At 43.4% G+C, this 15599-nt stretch overlaps 1 protein-coding gene across 3 annotated transcripts in view; it reads left to right on the plus strand.

Annotated features, from left to right (window-relative positions):
* The window catches only part of LOC132817259 (partitioning defective 3 homolog B-like), a 993739-nt gene that overhangs the window by 283295 nt on the left and 694845 nt on the right, over positions 1-15599 (plus strand). For all 3 annotated transcript variants that reach the window (XM_060827625.1, XM_060827628.1, XM_060827626.1), the window contains one exon: positions 3017-3188. In XM_060827625.1, coding sequence (XP_060683608.1) covers positions 3017-3188 — 172 coding nt within the window. The remainder of the gene's footprint in view (positions 1-3016; positions 3189-15599) is intronic.

The raw sequence follows: 15599 nt of genomic DNA on the forward strand, positions 1-15599 counted from the left end.
TTACTTTCTGCAGCGAACATATCTGTGATCCTAAGACAGAAAATGTAATATTTTGTATAGCATTTGATGAATGCCTATACCAATGCATTTGTCCAGTTCATTTTTATTTCATTGTAATACAAGGTGTTAGACTGCCACTGTTCCAGATACTGTTTTAAATGAACAAATTTAATTTGTTCCTCCTGATACATTCAGCACTCATCTTTCCCTGAGTCAAGAGGTTGGATTTCCAGCTCCGACATGAGCATATCTTGAGATAACCTGAAACATAATGTTACTTTGTTTTGTTTTTACTGTCAATGCTCTGTTTAATTGTGTGGCTTGCAGCAATAGCGGTCTTGACTTGAATTGAATCAAGAGGGAAGCATTCAGCCCCTCAAACCTATTCTGCCATTTACTTGGTTCAGGCTGATGTTTCCTTGCTCTGTTTACTGCCTTGGTTCCATATCTTTTTATATTTTATTTTCTTGATATTGTCAATTCCTCCCCTAGCATGTGCAGCTTTTTGAGGAGTGTGGGGAAGAAGGTGTTCCCTATTCTTCCATTATTGTCTGCCCACCTCCTAGCCCACTCTAAATTTACTTTATGTTAATCCACTTCCCTCCCATGATTTAGGTGCCCCATCTGAATCTAGGTAAAAACAATGACTGCAGATGCTGGAAACCAGATTCTGGATTAATGGGGCTGGAAGAGCACAGCAGTTCAGGCAGCATCCGAGGAGCAGTAAAATCGACGTTTCGGGCAAAAGCCTTCATCAGGAAACTGACTTGCACTCATCTTTGACGGACACCGCTTCACTATTGGTGGCCAGCTAATTAGCCCCTCCATTCTGGAATTCCCTCCTTTAAAGTTCTCTACTGCCTCTGGCTCTTCCTTTAAGATAGTCCTTACAGCAGAACACCACTTTCAGCCAGTTGACCTGTGTTTTTCTTGTAAAACTTGGTGTTGAAGTACGTTTAATAAGAAGTCTGGTCCTGCAGAGTGCCCTATGCCATTTTACTAAGTTACAAGCAATATATAAACGCAAGTTGTTGCAGTGTAAGTCTCCATGAGAATGAACTGTAACCACTGTGTAGACATTTGTAAGACTTCATACAGAAAGTGATTGGAATTGGAGATCTCCTACCCTGTAAAATGTTAGTACGGGCTCATCAATAGAATGCTAGAATACATGTGACAGAAATTCCCAAATGGTTCATTCTGTACCCTCATTGCAGTGGGACTGTTAAGCCTATATTACTGTTGTTTTAAAGGGGCTCTATCTCTGCTATGCGCACTCCATACATTGTCTTCTCTACTTTACATGTACTTTTGCATTGACTTGCCAAGAAGCCCCCAAGTTTACTTAGTGTCTTGGGAAATTGATTAGACCTGAATCAACTGTGTATCCTAGTTTTGCTCCTCCTGAAAAATAATTGATCATCTTTGAGTTCTGTTTTGGAAATCACCTGTCAAATTGTACTTCATAAACAAGGTACAATTATGTCTCTTTTGGGGGAAAAAAAGAATTTCACTCTGGAATCATGAAGTGAAGGTAAAAAGAGAAATGGAGGGAGAAACTGGGGAAGAACTGATTTTAGGTTTATTCTTGTGGGGCTCCTTGGTAGAATTCTGTGTCAAATGTCAGCACTGAAAATCGTCCTGTAGCATGGAATGATTAAATTTAAAATGAAAATGTACAAAACAGGCAGAACGTTGCTTTGAAAGCCATATCAATTAAGTTCATCTTGATATTACCCCTGAACACTGTGTTAGAATTCAGGTTTCTTGAACAGTTTATCTTTGGACTATTTGGTTTTCTCATGATTGAAATTTATTCCAAGCATTATTCCTTAAGCAATAACTCAGTAATGTTTTCCCAACAGACAGGGTTCAACCCAGGGACAAGTGATTACTGTAGTTGGAGCATGAGGCGAACTACTTTTTACATGTACTTAATGATATGTTTCAATATAATTTATGGGGCTTATACAGATGGCTGTTCAGATGGAAAGTTCTATTTTTAAATTATATACCCAAATATTATAACTTAAGTCATTTGGAGGTAATGGTGAAATTTCCATTGTTTCATAGAGCTGCTCTGTCATCAGAAAGAGTTGACTGGTGGTGGTTTAACCTGACGGCCACCACAACTCCAGCAAAGGCTCAGATTGAGGAGCCGGGACATTTTTGTAAACCTTAGCTGGTGTGGGAATTGAACCCGTGCTGTTGGTGTCACTCTGCATTGCAAATGAGCCATCCAGCCAACTGAGCTAACTGGCCTCCATTGTTCTTCTGTTCTCTCCTGCACTCGTTCTTCCATCCCTCCTCTTTGCACTTCTGGACTGAGAATGGGTGTGGTCTCAACTACTAACCACCAAATTGAAGAGACTTCATTTTCACATCGCCAACAGAGAACCAGTACAAAAAAATGCTCAACTCTGTCAATCTACCGGATCTCTCCCCTCATTCCTGACCATTTCCACTCTCTCCTCTGCATCCCCACTGCCCCTCACCTTCTCCCACATCTCCCTTCTCACTTCCTCTGCTCCCTTTCAACCTCTTCCCTAGTCCCTCCTTCGATATCACTCCTTTAATTTTTCTCTTTCTCTCTTGCTTGCTGTTCGGCTGTTACACATTCTCTCACTTACTCTCACTCTCTGCCTCAAGTGAGGGCTGAATTTGCATTTGCTGACAGTCTCTACCAACTACGTTAACTCTGGCCCAAATGCAGAAGTATAACGAGTCACATGATTATAAAAGGAACAACTTTAATACGTACATCAGGTCAGTGGCCGCCTATCCTTCCATTTTCTCACGTTGTATTACTCAGGAAGCATTTAGTTCTGAAAGAAATCAGGAGTTGCTGGCAGAAAGCTTGAAAGCTACACAAATTGGCTTGGAGATGGTCATTAAATGTGTCAACTTGCTGCACTTAGTGCTTTAAAGTGTTTAAGTTCAATGTGCATGTACGTTGTTGGATGAACGTGAAAGTGTACACTAATATCCTTTGGCCTTTTGTTTGCTTGTCCCACAGCTTGTGGCAGTGTATGAAGAGCAAGAGATGCACCGTGTAGATGAAGTGGCCAATGGCAGCCTGATGGACAGGCAGAGCCCTGACACCTTCGAGAGTGAGCTGGCAGCTCAACTTGCAGCTTTTCAGCCCATCACAGGGGAAATTGAAGTCACACCCTCTGCACTGAAAGGCAGTGAGTAAATGTTACTTCCATTTACGGGAGTGAAGTTGTTTGAATTCATGTTAGCTGGCACTTGTCTAACCATCACTCTGGCTGAGTTTCAAGACTGATCCCACAGTCTTATTGAGCTGAGCGAAACCTTTTTATGCACAAGCCCGTGTGCGTGTGTACACAGTGTGAGGGGTGTGTGTAAGTGTGCATTTCCTTCTGCAGATAAATTTGCACGTGTTGTGAGTTTACGTCAATTATTATCAACAGATAATATCTCCTCAGGATCTGTGATTTTGGAATGTATTAAAGCCAATTGAAATCAACTCTTGAAGCTTCCATTTCTCTCTCAAGATCAGTGAGTTTCATGGTACTGAACCTGGAATGCTGTGCACCTTGGTTTCAGACAACCAACGTGTTTGAAGTTATTTGTGCCATTGATGGGAGTCCCTGAATTAGTTTAAAACAGGAATGAGTAAACGTGCTGATGTTTTCTGCCACTGCTATTATATTTATTAAGAACAATTTGATTCTAACAGGGAGTTGCAGTGAGTCCTTAGGGTGCTCGCTCCATGGTCTGCATAGTGACCCTTTGAGTCCATGAATAAATGCATGAGTCATAAGGTGTTTGGACTGTTTAAATGCCCCTAATGTGGCTAAGTTAACTGCGTTGGCAGACAAGGCATTCCACACCCTTACCACTCTGAGTGAAGAACCTGCCTCAAATATTTGTCTTAAATCTATCACCCCTCAATTTGCAGCTGTGCCCTCTCTTACAAGAAGTTGAGGAAAAAGCCTGTCACTGTCCACCTTATCTAATTCCCTGATCATCTTGTATGTCTCTATTAAATCCCCTCTTAGCCACCTTCTCTCCAATGAGAACAGACCCAAGTCCCTCAACCTTTCCTCATAAAACCTTCTCTCCAAACCAGGCAACATCCTGGTAAATCTCCTCTGCACCTTTTCCAATGCTTCCACATCCTTCCTGTAATGGGGCGACCAGAACTGCACACACTATTCCAAGTACGGCCGCACCAGCGTTTTGCATAGTTGCAGCTCTGGAACTCAATCCCTTTACCAATAAAACCTAACAAACTGTATGCTTTCTTAACAACCTGGGTGACAACTTTCAGGGATCTATGTACATGGACACCAAGATCCCTCTGCACATCCACACTAGCAAGAATCTTTCCATTGACCCAGTATTCTGCCTTCCTATTATTCTTCCTAAAGTGAATCACCTCACAGTTATCTGCATTGAGCTCCATTTGCCACCTTTCAGCCCAATTCTGCAGTCAATTCAAGTCTCCCTGCAACTTGTTACATTCTTCCACACTGTCCACCACTCTTTTAGTATCATCTGCAAACTTACTAACCCCTGCATCAATGCCTGCATCCAAGTCGTTTATAAAAATAACAAACAGCAATGGTCCCAAAACAGATCCTTGTGGCACACAATTACTAATCAGACTCCAGGCTGAATGTTATCCATCAACCTCCACTCATTGCCTTCTTACAGAAAGCCAGTTTCTAATCCAAACTGCTAAATCACCTTCAATCCCATGCTTCCACATTTTTTCCAACAGCCTACCATGTGGAACCTTATCAAAGGCTTTACTGTAGTCCATGTATACCACGTCAACTGTCCTACCCTCATGCACATGCTTGGACACCTTCTTAAACAAACTCAGAGGTTTATGAGACACGACTTGCCCTTGACTATTTCCAATCAAATTGTTGTTTGCTAGATGATTATAAATCCTATCTCTTATAATCCTTTCCAAAACTTTCCTTACAACTGAGGCCCACTGGTCTATAATTACCTGGGTCATCTCTCCAGCCCTTCTTGAACAAGGGCACAACATCTGCAATCCTCCAGTCCTCTGGTACTAAACCTGTAGACAATGACAACTCAAAGATCAAGGCCAAATGCTCAGCCATCTCCTTCCTAGCTTCCCATCTGGCCCAGGGGACTTGTCTACTTTCTTACCTTCTAGAATTGGTAACAGCTCCACCTTATGAACCTCAATCCTTTCTAGTCTAATAGCCCGTATCTCAGTCTTCTCCTCTACCATATTCTGCTTTTCCTGAGTGAAAACAGATGAGAAATATTTGTTTAGTACCTCTCTGATCTCCAAGGGTCACACACAACTTCCCACTCCTGTCTTTGACTGGCCCTATTTCTACCCGAGTCATTCTTTTATTCCTCACCTATCTATAGAAAGCTTTAGGGTTTTCCTTTATTCTACCTGCTACAGACTGCTTATGTCCCCTCCTTGCTTTGCTTAACTCTCTCTTTAAATCCTTCGTAGCTACTCTGTAACTCTCCATCGCCTCATCTGAATCATCTCGCCTCAATGTCACATAAACCTCCCTCATCCGCTTAACAAGAGATACAATTTCTTCAGTAAACCACGGTTCCCTTACCTTATCACTTCCTCCTTGCCTGACAGGGGCATATCTATCAAAGAGACACAATATTTGTTCCTTAAACCAGCTCCACATTTTGATTGTCCCCATCCCCTCCTGCATTTTGCTACCCCATTCTATACCCCCTAAGTCTTGTCTAATTGCATTATAATTGTCCTTCCCCCATCTATAATTCTTGCCATGTGGCATGTACCTATCCTTTTCCATCGCTAAACTAAACGTAACTGAATTATGGTCACTCTCTCCAAAGTGCTCATCTATCACTAAATCATTACCAAGCACCAGATACAGTGTGGCCTCCCCTCTTGTCGGCCCTTCGACATACTATGTCAGGAAACCCTCCTGCATATATTGGACAAAAACTGATCCATCCAACATAGTAGAGTTATAGCATTTCCTGTCAATGTTGGGAAGTTAAAGTCCTCCATAATCACCACCCAGTTCCTTTCACTCCTGCCCAGGATTTGCCAATCCTCTCCTCCACATCCCTGGAACTTTGAGGAGGCCTATATAAAAAAAAAACCCAGCAGTGTGACACCTCCTCTCCTGTTTCTAACCTCAGCCCATGCCACCTCAGTAGACGAGTCCTTGTCAAAAGTTCTGTCAGCCACTGTTATACCATCCTTGACTAACAAAGTCAACCTCTGCCTCTTTTACCACTTTCCCTGATCGTAATGAAAGATCTAAACCCTGGAATCTGCAAAATCCATTCCTGACTCTTCTCTATCCGTGTCTTTGAAATGGCCACAACTTTTTTTTTGTTTCAAAAATATACTTTATTCATAAAATATTTTAATGATCTGTACAATTGGTCATGCCATACATATGTAAACATTCCATTTCTTGGCATACAGAGACAGAGTAATCATTCATATATACAGGTATGTACGATTACTATCCACATATTTAGCAGGGGGGGGTCAGCGGAGCCCCCTTACTGCATTGAATCCCTGTGCTTAGGCAGTCAGATGTTACACGGTGGTCTTTCCCCACCGCGCCTTGGCGGCAGCTGCCCCAAGCTTCAGCATGTCCCTCAACACATAGTCCTGGACCTTGGAATGTGCCAGTCTGCAACACTTAGTTGGGGTCAACTTCTTCAGCTGGAAGATCAACAGGTTTTGGACCACCCAGAGAGTGTCCTTCACCGAGTTGATGATCCTCCAGGCACAGTTGATGTTCGTCTTGGTGTGCGTCCCGGGGAACAGACCGTAGAGCACGGAGCTGCTCGGGACGAACCTCAACAAACACCACTGCATTCCTCTCCAGACTTCTTCTGCGTAGGCACATTCCAGAAGGAGGTGTATGACAGTCACACACCCCCCCACACAGCCGCTTCGAGGACAGCATGCAGTGCGGGTGAGAGTCTGTGCGCCATAAAGGATCTCACAGGCAGAGCCCTTCTCACCACCAGTCAAGCCACGTCTTGGTGCTTGTTGGAAAGTTCTGGTGATGAGGCATTCTGCCAAATGACTTTGACAGTCTGCTCAGGCAACCACTCGACAGGATCCGTCCTCTTCTTTTCCCGAAGTGTCTCAAGGACACTACATGCTGACCACTTCCTTATGGATTTGTGGTCAAAGGTGTTTTTCTTCATAAACTTCTCCACAAAGGACAGGTGATATGGAACAGTCCAACTACTCGGAGCGTTCTGCAGCAACGAGGCCAGGCCCATCCTTCGCAACACTGGGGACAGGTAGAACCTCAGTACATAGTGACACTTGGTGCGTACTGGGGATTCACGCACAGCTTGATGCAGCCACACATAAAGGTAGCCATCAGGGTGAGGGTGGCATTGGGTGTATTTTTTCCCCTGTTGCCCAGATCTTTATACATCGAGTCTCTTCGGACCCGGTCCATCTTTGATCTCCATATAAATTGGAAGATGCCCCGGGTGACTGCAGCGGCACAGGTTCTGGGAATAGGCCAGACCTGTGCCACGTATAACAGCAATGACAGTGCCTCACACCTGATGACCAGGTTATTTTCCCGTGATGGAGAGTGACCGTAGCTTCCATCTGCCCAGTTTCTGCCTCACTTTGCTGATACGCTCCTCCCAAGACTTGGTACATGCCCCAGCCATCCGGAACCAAATACCCAGCACCTTCAGGTGGTCAGTCCTGATGGTGAAGCGGATCGAGGATTGGTCAGCCCAGTTCCCGAAGATCATGGCCTCGCTCTTGCCTTGGTTTACCTTGGCCCCCGAGGCTCATTTGAACTGGTCACATATGCACATGAGTCTGCACATGGACAGTGGATTCGAGCAGAAAACCGCAACGTCATCCATGTACAGGGAGGCCTTAACCTGCAGGCCTCCGCTGCCAGGAATAGTCACCCTTCTCAGGTTCGCATCCTTCCTGATGGACTCGGCAAATGGCTCAATGCAGCACCCAAACAAGGCAAGAGAGAGGGCAGTCCTGCCTGACTCCAGGTCTGACTGGGAAGCTATCTGATTCCCACCCATTGATTGAGACTGCACTGACAATGTTGGTGTAGAGCAGTCTGATCCAATTGCAGATTCTCTCCCCAAAGCCCATTTTGGAGAGAACATCTCTCATATACATGTGTAATATCCTGTCAAAGGCTTTCTCCTGGTCCAGGCTGATCAGGCAGGTGTCCAACCCTCTGTCCTGTACATAGGCAATCGTATCCCTGAGGAGTGCGAGACTGAAATGGCCACTACATCGAAGTCCAAGGTACCTATCTATGCTGCAACCTCACCTTCCTGATTCCGGATACTCCTGGCGTTGAAGTAGACACATTTCAAACCAGCTTACTGTCTACCAGCACATCTCTGTGACCGTGACATCCTGTCCATGTCCTCCCTACTCTCATCCACCTGTCTACTGGAACTACAACTCTGGTTCCCACCCCCTGCTGAGCTAGTTTAAACCCATCTGAACAGCACTATGCAAATTTCCCACCCAGGATATTAGTATCTCTCTGGTTCAAGTGAGGACTGTTTTGTTTGTAGAGGTCCCATCTTTCCCAAAATGAGCCCCAATTATCCATAAACCTGAAACCCTCCATCTTGCATCTTCCCTGCACCCTCATGATCAGCTGATGTCTCTCCTTGTTCTTTAACTCACTATCACGAGGCATTTGTAATAATCCAATGATAACTAACAACTCTGTTTGATCTCGCCCTCAGCTTCCACCCTAGCTCCCTGAAATTCTGCCTTACATTCCTAACACTCTTTCTACCTAAGTCGTTGGTACCTACGTGGGCGGTGACTTGGGGCTGGTCACCCTCTCCCTTCAGGACCCCAAAGACATGACATGAGTCCAGTTCATGTTCTGCTTTAACGACCTGTAAAATTATTTTCTTTATTCAGTCACAGGAAATGGGCATTGCTGGCAGAGCCAACATTTATTGCCCTTGTGGTGGTGATGAGCCATCTCTCTGAACCACTGCAGTTTACATGCAGCTTTCATAAGAGTTTTAATATTCCTCAGTAGCTTGTGAGGTAATTTCAGAGGATAAGAGAGAGTTAATTTGCTCGATTCAATTCAAGATGGCGGTGGAGTAAGACTTCTCAGCCTGAGCTCATCCATACCATCTGTTTTTTTTTCTTCTTTTCACTACTTGGTGTTCCTTCTTCTTCCTTTCTTCTCGGTGATATCATGAAGTCATAGTCTCAGACTCCTGGCCTCAGCATGGACCCGGCATGGTCTCTTGGCCTAGCATTGTATTCTCTCGGCAGCCCGGTGTGGTGATTTTTTGGCGGTCTGACGTGAGTTGTTTTGGCCCAACTTGGCCTCAGTGGGGACTTCTGACCTCGAGGTAATTGCAGAGTGGCCTCCCAGCCTCAAACGCCTCGTGGTGAAGCCAAGCACAGTCTGAAGTGCAGACCGTGAGGCTAGGGGCTAGGTGTGTGTGTGTGTGTGTGTGTGTGTGTGCAGGTAGATAGGATAGTGAAGAAGGCATTTGGTTTGCATTCCTTTTATTGGTCAATGCATTGAGTACAAGATTTAGGATGTCATGTTTTGGCTGTACACAACATTGGGTAGGCCACTTTTACAATACTATGAGCGTATTCACCCTCTCCATTTTGCTCAAATCCTCCAACCATGGCAAATCTTTGTAAATATTTTCTGAACTCTCTTGAGTTTCATGACTTTCTGTGGCAGCTTATTCCATACATACACCACCCTCTGCATGCCAATCATTTCAAGCAGAGGATGGTGCCTGTATGGAATGAGCTGCCAGGAGAAGTGGCACCATTTAAATGGTATCTGAATGGGTATATGAATAGGAAGGGTTTGGAGGGATGTGGGTCAAATGCTGGCAAAAGGTACAAGATTAAATTAGGATATCTGGTCGGCAAGGACGAGTTGGACTGAAGGGTCTGTTTCCATGCTGTACATCTCTATGACACTATGACTCTAGCGAAATATTTTGTACGTGTTTGCTTTCATGTGTCTGCGCATTCATACACACAGTAATTGCAAAAGAGGTAGCATGTGCTGAAATATTAAGAGTCTGAAAAATTCACTGTCAAACTTGCTTCCTTTGAAATGAGGTTTGAAGTGTTACCAGCCTGTGATTCTGGTCCACTGAAAAAATAGTGGTGGGAGAAGACGGATTTGAAATGGTACATTCTTGCAGTGACAGGAGTCTCTGGCTTTGCTGGAGTTGATGAGCAGTTGAATCCATGCAGTAAAAACTTTATTTGGTTCCTCCATTGGTTAGATAAAGGCCTACCCAGAATTATCTGCCTCCTGATAGATTTTATGCACCTCCTGTTCCTTTCTGGTCTGGAACTCTGCCTCCTAGTTTCCAAAATGTGTTTTACTAAAATCTACTTTGTCTGGAACCTGGTTTATATCATGTGACCATTGCATATGCTTTCTATTGTCCTTTCAAATGTTTTCTGTCGGCTTGGTCGTTGACACAATAGTGTTAGATCTTCAGCCATTTACATATCCCGTGATAAAATGGGATGATTCTCCCATTTTTTTTGGGTCTCCGCTCCAAAGCCACTAAATCTGCAAATCTGTTGTGAACAAGTTTCCCTAACTATTTAAGCAATAGTAGCCATTAATTCACAGGAAAGATTTGTTGCCTATGGGGCCTTTTCAATAAAATGGTCATTTGCATTTCAATGTCTTGGGGTCGATAAAGTGTGGAGCTGAAAGAAAAGCACAGCAGGTCAAGCGACATCTGAGGAGCAGACGAGTTCATGTTTCAGTCCTTTCATCAGGACTGGTCCAGGCATGCTCAATATCTTCCAGGGCCTTGCGTAGCTCTGTGTGAAGGTAAAGTCACCATAGTCTTATCGGGCCATAGGGCTGGCTCTGTCATTCAAGAGAGAGGACGGGGTGGTGATTTAACCTGATGGCCCCCATGCCTCAGGCAAGGAGAGAGGCTGAGAAGGAGAACCTTTCATGGTAGTCTCAGACAGTGTGGGAATCAAACATATGCTGTTGGATTCACTCCGCGTCGCAAACCAGTCATGCAGCCAACTGAGTTCACTGAGCCCTGACAAAAGCGAATAAAGGTTATCTGACCTCTCCGTTTTTTTTGGTTGAAAGCAATGTGCCCATTCTCCGTGTTGTTTCCAGGTAAATATTCATCTCAAATAAATACGAGTCCACGTTGTACAGGTTAATTGTGCCAGTTAAGAGCAACCATATTGTCATGGATTTTGGAGTCACGTACAGGCCAGGATAGCTAAAGATGGTCAGTTTCCTTCCCTAAAAGACAATAGTGAAGCAGTTAGATCTTTGCACAAACCAGTTTTTTTTAGGCCATTCCATTACTGATGGTAGCTTTTTATTCCAAATATTTAATAAACTAATTGAATTTGAATTCCCCAGGGGCTCAGGTGGGATTTGAACTCACGTGTCCATATATTAATGACACCTCTGGATTGCTAGTTCAGTGATGTTACCACAATTAAACTGTGCACTTGCACGTCCTGTTGGTAGCAAGGACTGCAGCTGCTGGAGATCAGAACCGAGAGGGTAGTGCTAGAAAAGCACAGCAGGTCAGGCAGCATCCGAGGAGCAGGAGAATCGATGTTTCAGGCATAAGCCCTTCAGCAGGAATATTGGTCGTCCGGCTCAAACCTGAACAATGGCTATTTGTTAAGCACCAGGGTTTGTTCATGTTGGACCACACTGTAATCGGCATTACCAGGTTCTGTGGAGGAGGAAAGGAAGTTGGAATGAAAAATAAAGAAATGGGGTTCATTAGCTGTAATTTGTTCATTATCTGTTTTGGCATATGTGGACTCCAAACGTATATTTCCAGTTACACCCTGTTGTAAAATCAGAACTTTCAGGATAACATGCCTATTAATTTGCAATCATGCTGTCTATATTTGACATTTGAGAGAAAAAACAAGGAGCATCTGGGTCAACTTAACGGTTCGCAATCTCTGTTGAGCGCTTGGTTTATCTATGTAAAGAAAACATGAGGCGACTGATGAATAAGAAGGAAACAGCAAGTTAAAGCTCGCATTGTTTTCTGAAGGAGTGAGAACTGACCTCTGACCGTCCACAACGGGCAGCTAGTGAAAATGTTCAGTGTTGATCAGTAAACAATTAAATATCTACTTTTTCTTTGTGGGTTTCTAGTGTTTGTTTTAGTAGCTGTAACCTATGCATTGCTTTGAAATCATATCCAATTCCAGCACCAGCCTTGCTTTGAGGACAATAGGTTTGATCTTAAATGTTGATCTTCCAGCCAAGAGAACTACTGCTCATGTTTAGGAAAAAGTGGTTTGTGAGCTCAATGTGAAACCTCTAAGCGTAACGTTAAAGGAACATTAAACATATTAATTTCAATTCTGAACATGCTTTAGTGTTGGGAGGGGCCAGTAAATGTTATCCTAAGCAGCAGCACCCATGCTCTGAGAATGAACAAACAAAAAAGATTGATACAATCATACACCTGCTTTCATGGCATCAGGTCAATGGCAGACCAGCAGTGATAGAATCCCTACAGGGTAGGAAGAGACCATTCGGCCCATCGAGTCTGCACCAACCTTCCGAAGAGCATCCCACCTATTTCCACCCCTATCCTTGCAACACCGCAAGGGATTTTTACCATGGCTAACCCACTTAGCCCGCATATCTCTGGATGCAACAGGACGATTTTTAGCATGGCCAATCCACCTAGCTTGCATAGCTTTGAAGTGTGGGAGGAAATGGAGCATCCAGAGGAGCTCTGTGCAGATAGAAGGAGAACGTGCCAACTCTGCATTGACCCATAAAACCAAACCCATGGTGCTGTGAGGCAGCAATGCTATCCACTGTGCCACTATATGGCCCCAGTTGGATAAATGGACAGATTGGGCATTTCATAGAGTCATACAGTATATAAACAGATCCTACAGTCCAATTAGCCCACGTTGACCATGTTCCCAAACTAAACTAGTCCCACCTGCTTGCATTTGGACCATATACCTCCAAACCTTTCCTATTCATGGACCTATCCAAATATCTTTTAAAAATTGTAACCGTACCTGCATCCACCACTTTCTCATTCTATACACTAACCACTGTCTGTATAAAAAGAAAAGGTCGCCCCTTATCATCTTAAAATGTTTATCATCTCACCTTAAAATTATGCCCTCTATTTTTGAAACCACCCCCCCCCACCTCCCAGGAAAAGATCTTTTCTATTCACCATATCTTTATCCCTCATGATTGTACAAACCTCTACAGGGCCAATCCTCAACCTATACTCCAGTTAAAAACAAAAGTTCCAGCCTGTACAGCCTATTTTTATAATTCAAGCTCTCCCTTCCCGGTTGTACCCTGGTAAATCTTTTCTGAACCCTTTCCAATTTAATAATATCCTTCCTGTAACTCGACAACCAGAACTGTACACAGTACTCTAGAAGAGGCATCACTGACGTCCTGTACTTCCTCAACGTGACTCCCCAATCGAAAGGAATGATGTGATGTTGGGCTGAGCCAATGCCTTGGGAATGTCCAAGTTATCTGATATGTATTTGCTTCTAAGGAATTAGGGTAGCAGTTGGGGAGAGAATTGTAAACCCTTTAGAGTTCTCTTGCAGCTTCCATTATTTAGACCCACTTTACTGAATTGTGCTGTAAATACCATGTTATGGAGAAAGTAAGGAAGGTTGAAAAATAAATAGTCAAAAGGAGCAAATCATTTTATATTTTACTTAGAAATAAGTGCAACATATTCTTGAGGAAAAAAAAGAGACTGAATGGAAAATGTTATTGAATGTTGTTAGCAATGTTTTCTTTTTGGTGTTCTAATCCACTGAACGGTGTGACCTTAGATGTGTTCAGTTTAAGAAAATAAATCAATAAACTCACAATGTAAATGTGTCGCACATGACTGGCTGCCCAAATGAACCCTTGTGTGAACCAAGGTTTGCGCTGCTTCCAACAAGAAACTAAAATGAGCTGACGTCATTATTACTTCTCTTGTGATTGAAAATCCATTGGTAGGCAGGCAGGTTTCCAGTTAACAACAACAGCAACAGCTCTTGCAATTATAATACCTACAATGCAGCAGAACATCTCTAGATGTTTCGTAGCAGGATTTTCAAGCAAGATGTGAGATTTTTGAGCCATGTGAGGGAATATTAGCACAGGTGACCAGAAATTTGGTGAAATAGCCAAGTTTTAAGGAACATCTTAAAGTTTAACAAAACAAGTTGGAGAAGTATAAAGAAGGAATTTGAGAACTTTAGCTGCCAGTGGTACATAGAACATGGAGCATTACAGTGCAGTACAGGCCCTTTGGCCCTCAATGTTGCACCAACCAGTGGAACCAATCTGAAGCCTATCTATCCTACACTATTCCATCTTCATCCATATGTTTATCCAATGACCATTTAAAAGCCCTTGAAGTTGGTAAGTTTACTACTGTTGCAGACAGTGGCTTCCACGCCGCTTCTCCTCTGAGTAAAGAAACTATCTCTGACATCTGTCCTATATCTATTACCCCTCAATTTAGAACTATGTTCTCATGCTACCCATCACTATCCTAGGAAAAAGGCTCTCCCTGTCCAAGCTATAAATCCTCTGATTATCTTACATGTCTCAATTAAGTCACCTCTCAACCACCATGTCCCTTTCCTCATAAGACCTTTCTTCCACACCAGGTAACATCCTAGTAAATCTCCTCTGAATCCTTTCCAAAGCTTCCACATCCTTCCCATAGTGCGGTGACCAGAACTGTACGCAATACTCATAAGTGTGGCCGCATCAGAGTTTTGTCCAGCTGCAGCACAATCTCCTGGCTCCGAAACTCAATCCCTCTACCAATAAAAGTGAACACACTGTAGGCCTTCTTAACAACCCTATCAATCTGGGTGGCAACTTTGAGGGATCTATGTACATGGGCACCAAGATATCTCTGCTCATCTACACTTCTAAGAATCTTACCAATAGCCCAATACTCTTTATTCCTGTTGCTCCTTTCAAAGTGAATCACTTCACACTTTTCCACATTAAACTCCATTTGCAACCTCTCAGCCCAGCTCTGCAGCTTATCTGTGTCCTCTTGTAATCTACAACATCCTTCAACACTATCAACAAATCCACTGACCTTCGTGTCATTCGCAAATTTACTAACCCATCCTTCAATGCCCTCATCCAGGACATTTATAAAAATGATAACCAGCAGTGACCTGAAAACAGATCATTGTGGTATACCACCAGTAACTGAACTCCAGGATGAACATTTCCCAAAAACCACCACCCTCTGACTTCTTTCAGTTAGCCAATTTATGATCCAAACAGCTAAATCACCCTCAATCCTATGCCTCTATTTTGTGCAGTAGCCTACTGCGGGGAACCTTTCTCAAACACCTTACTGAAATCCATGCACACCACATCAACTGCTGTACCTTCATCCACCTGTTTGGACACCATCTCAGATAACTCAATAAGTTTGTGAGGCATGACCTACCCTTCACAAAACTGTGTTGACTATCCCTAATCAACTTATTACTTTCTACATGATTATAAATCCGATCTCTTATAACCTTATCCAACTCTTTACCCACAACTGAA

Source organism: Hemiscyllium ocellatum, chromosome 7, assembly GCF_020745735.1.
Source record: "Hemiscyllium ocellatum isolate sHemOce1 chromosome 7, sHemOce1.pat.X.cur, whole genome shotgun sequence".
Lineage (NCBI taxonomy): Eukaryota > Metazoa > Chordata > Chondrichthyes > Orectolobiformes > Hemiscylliidae > Hemiscyllium > Hemiscyllium ocellatum.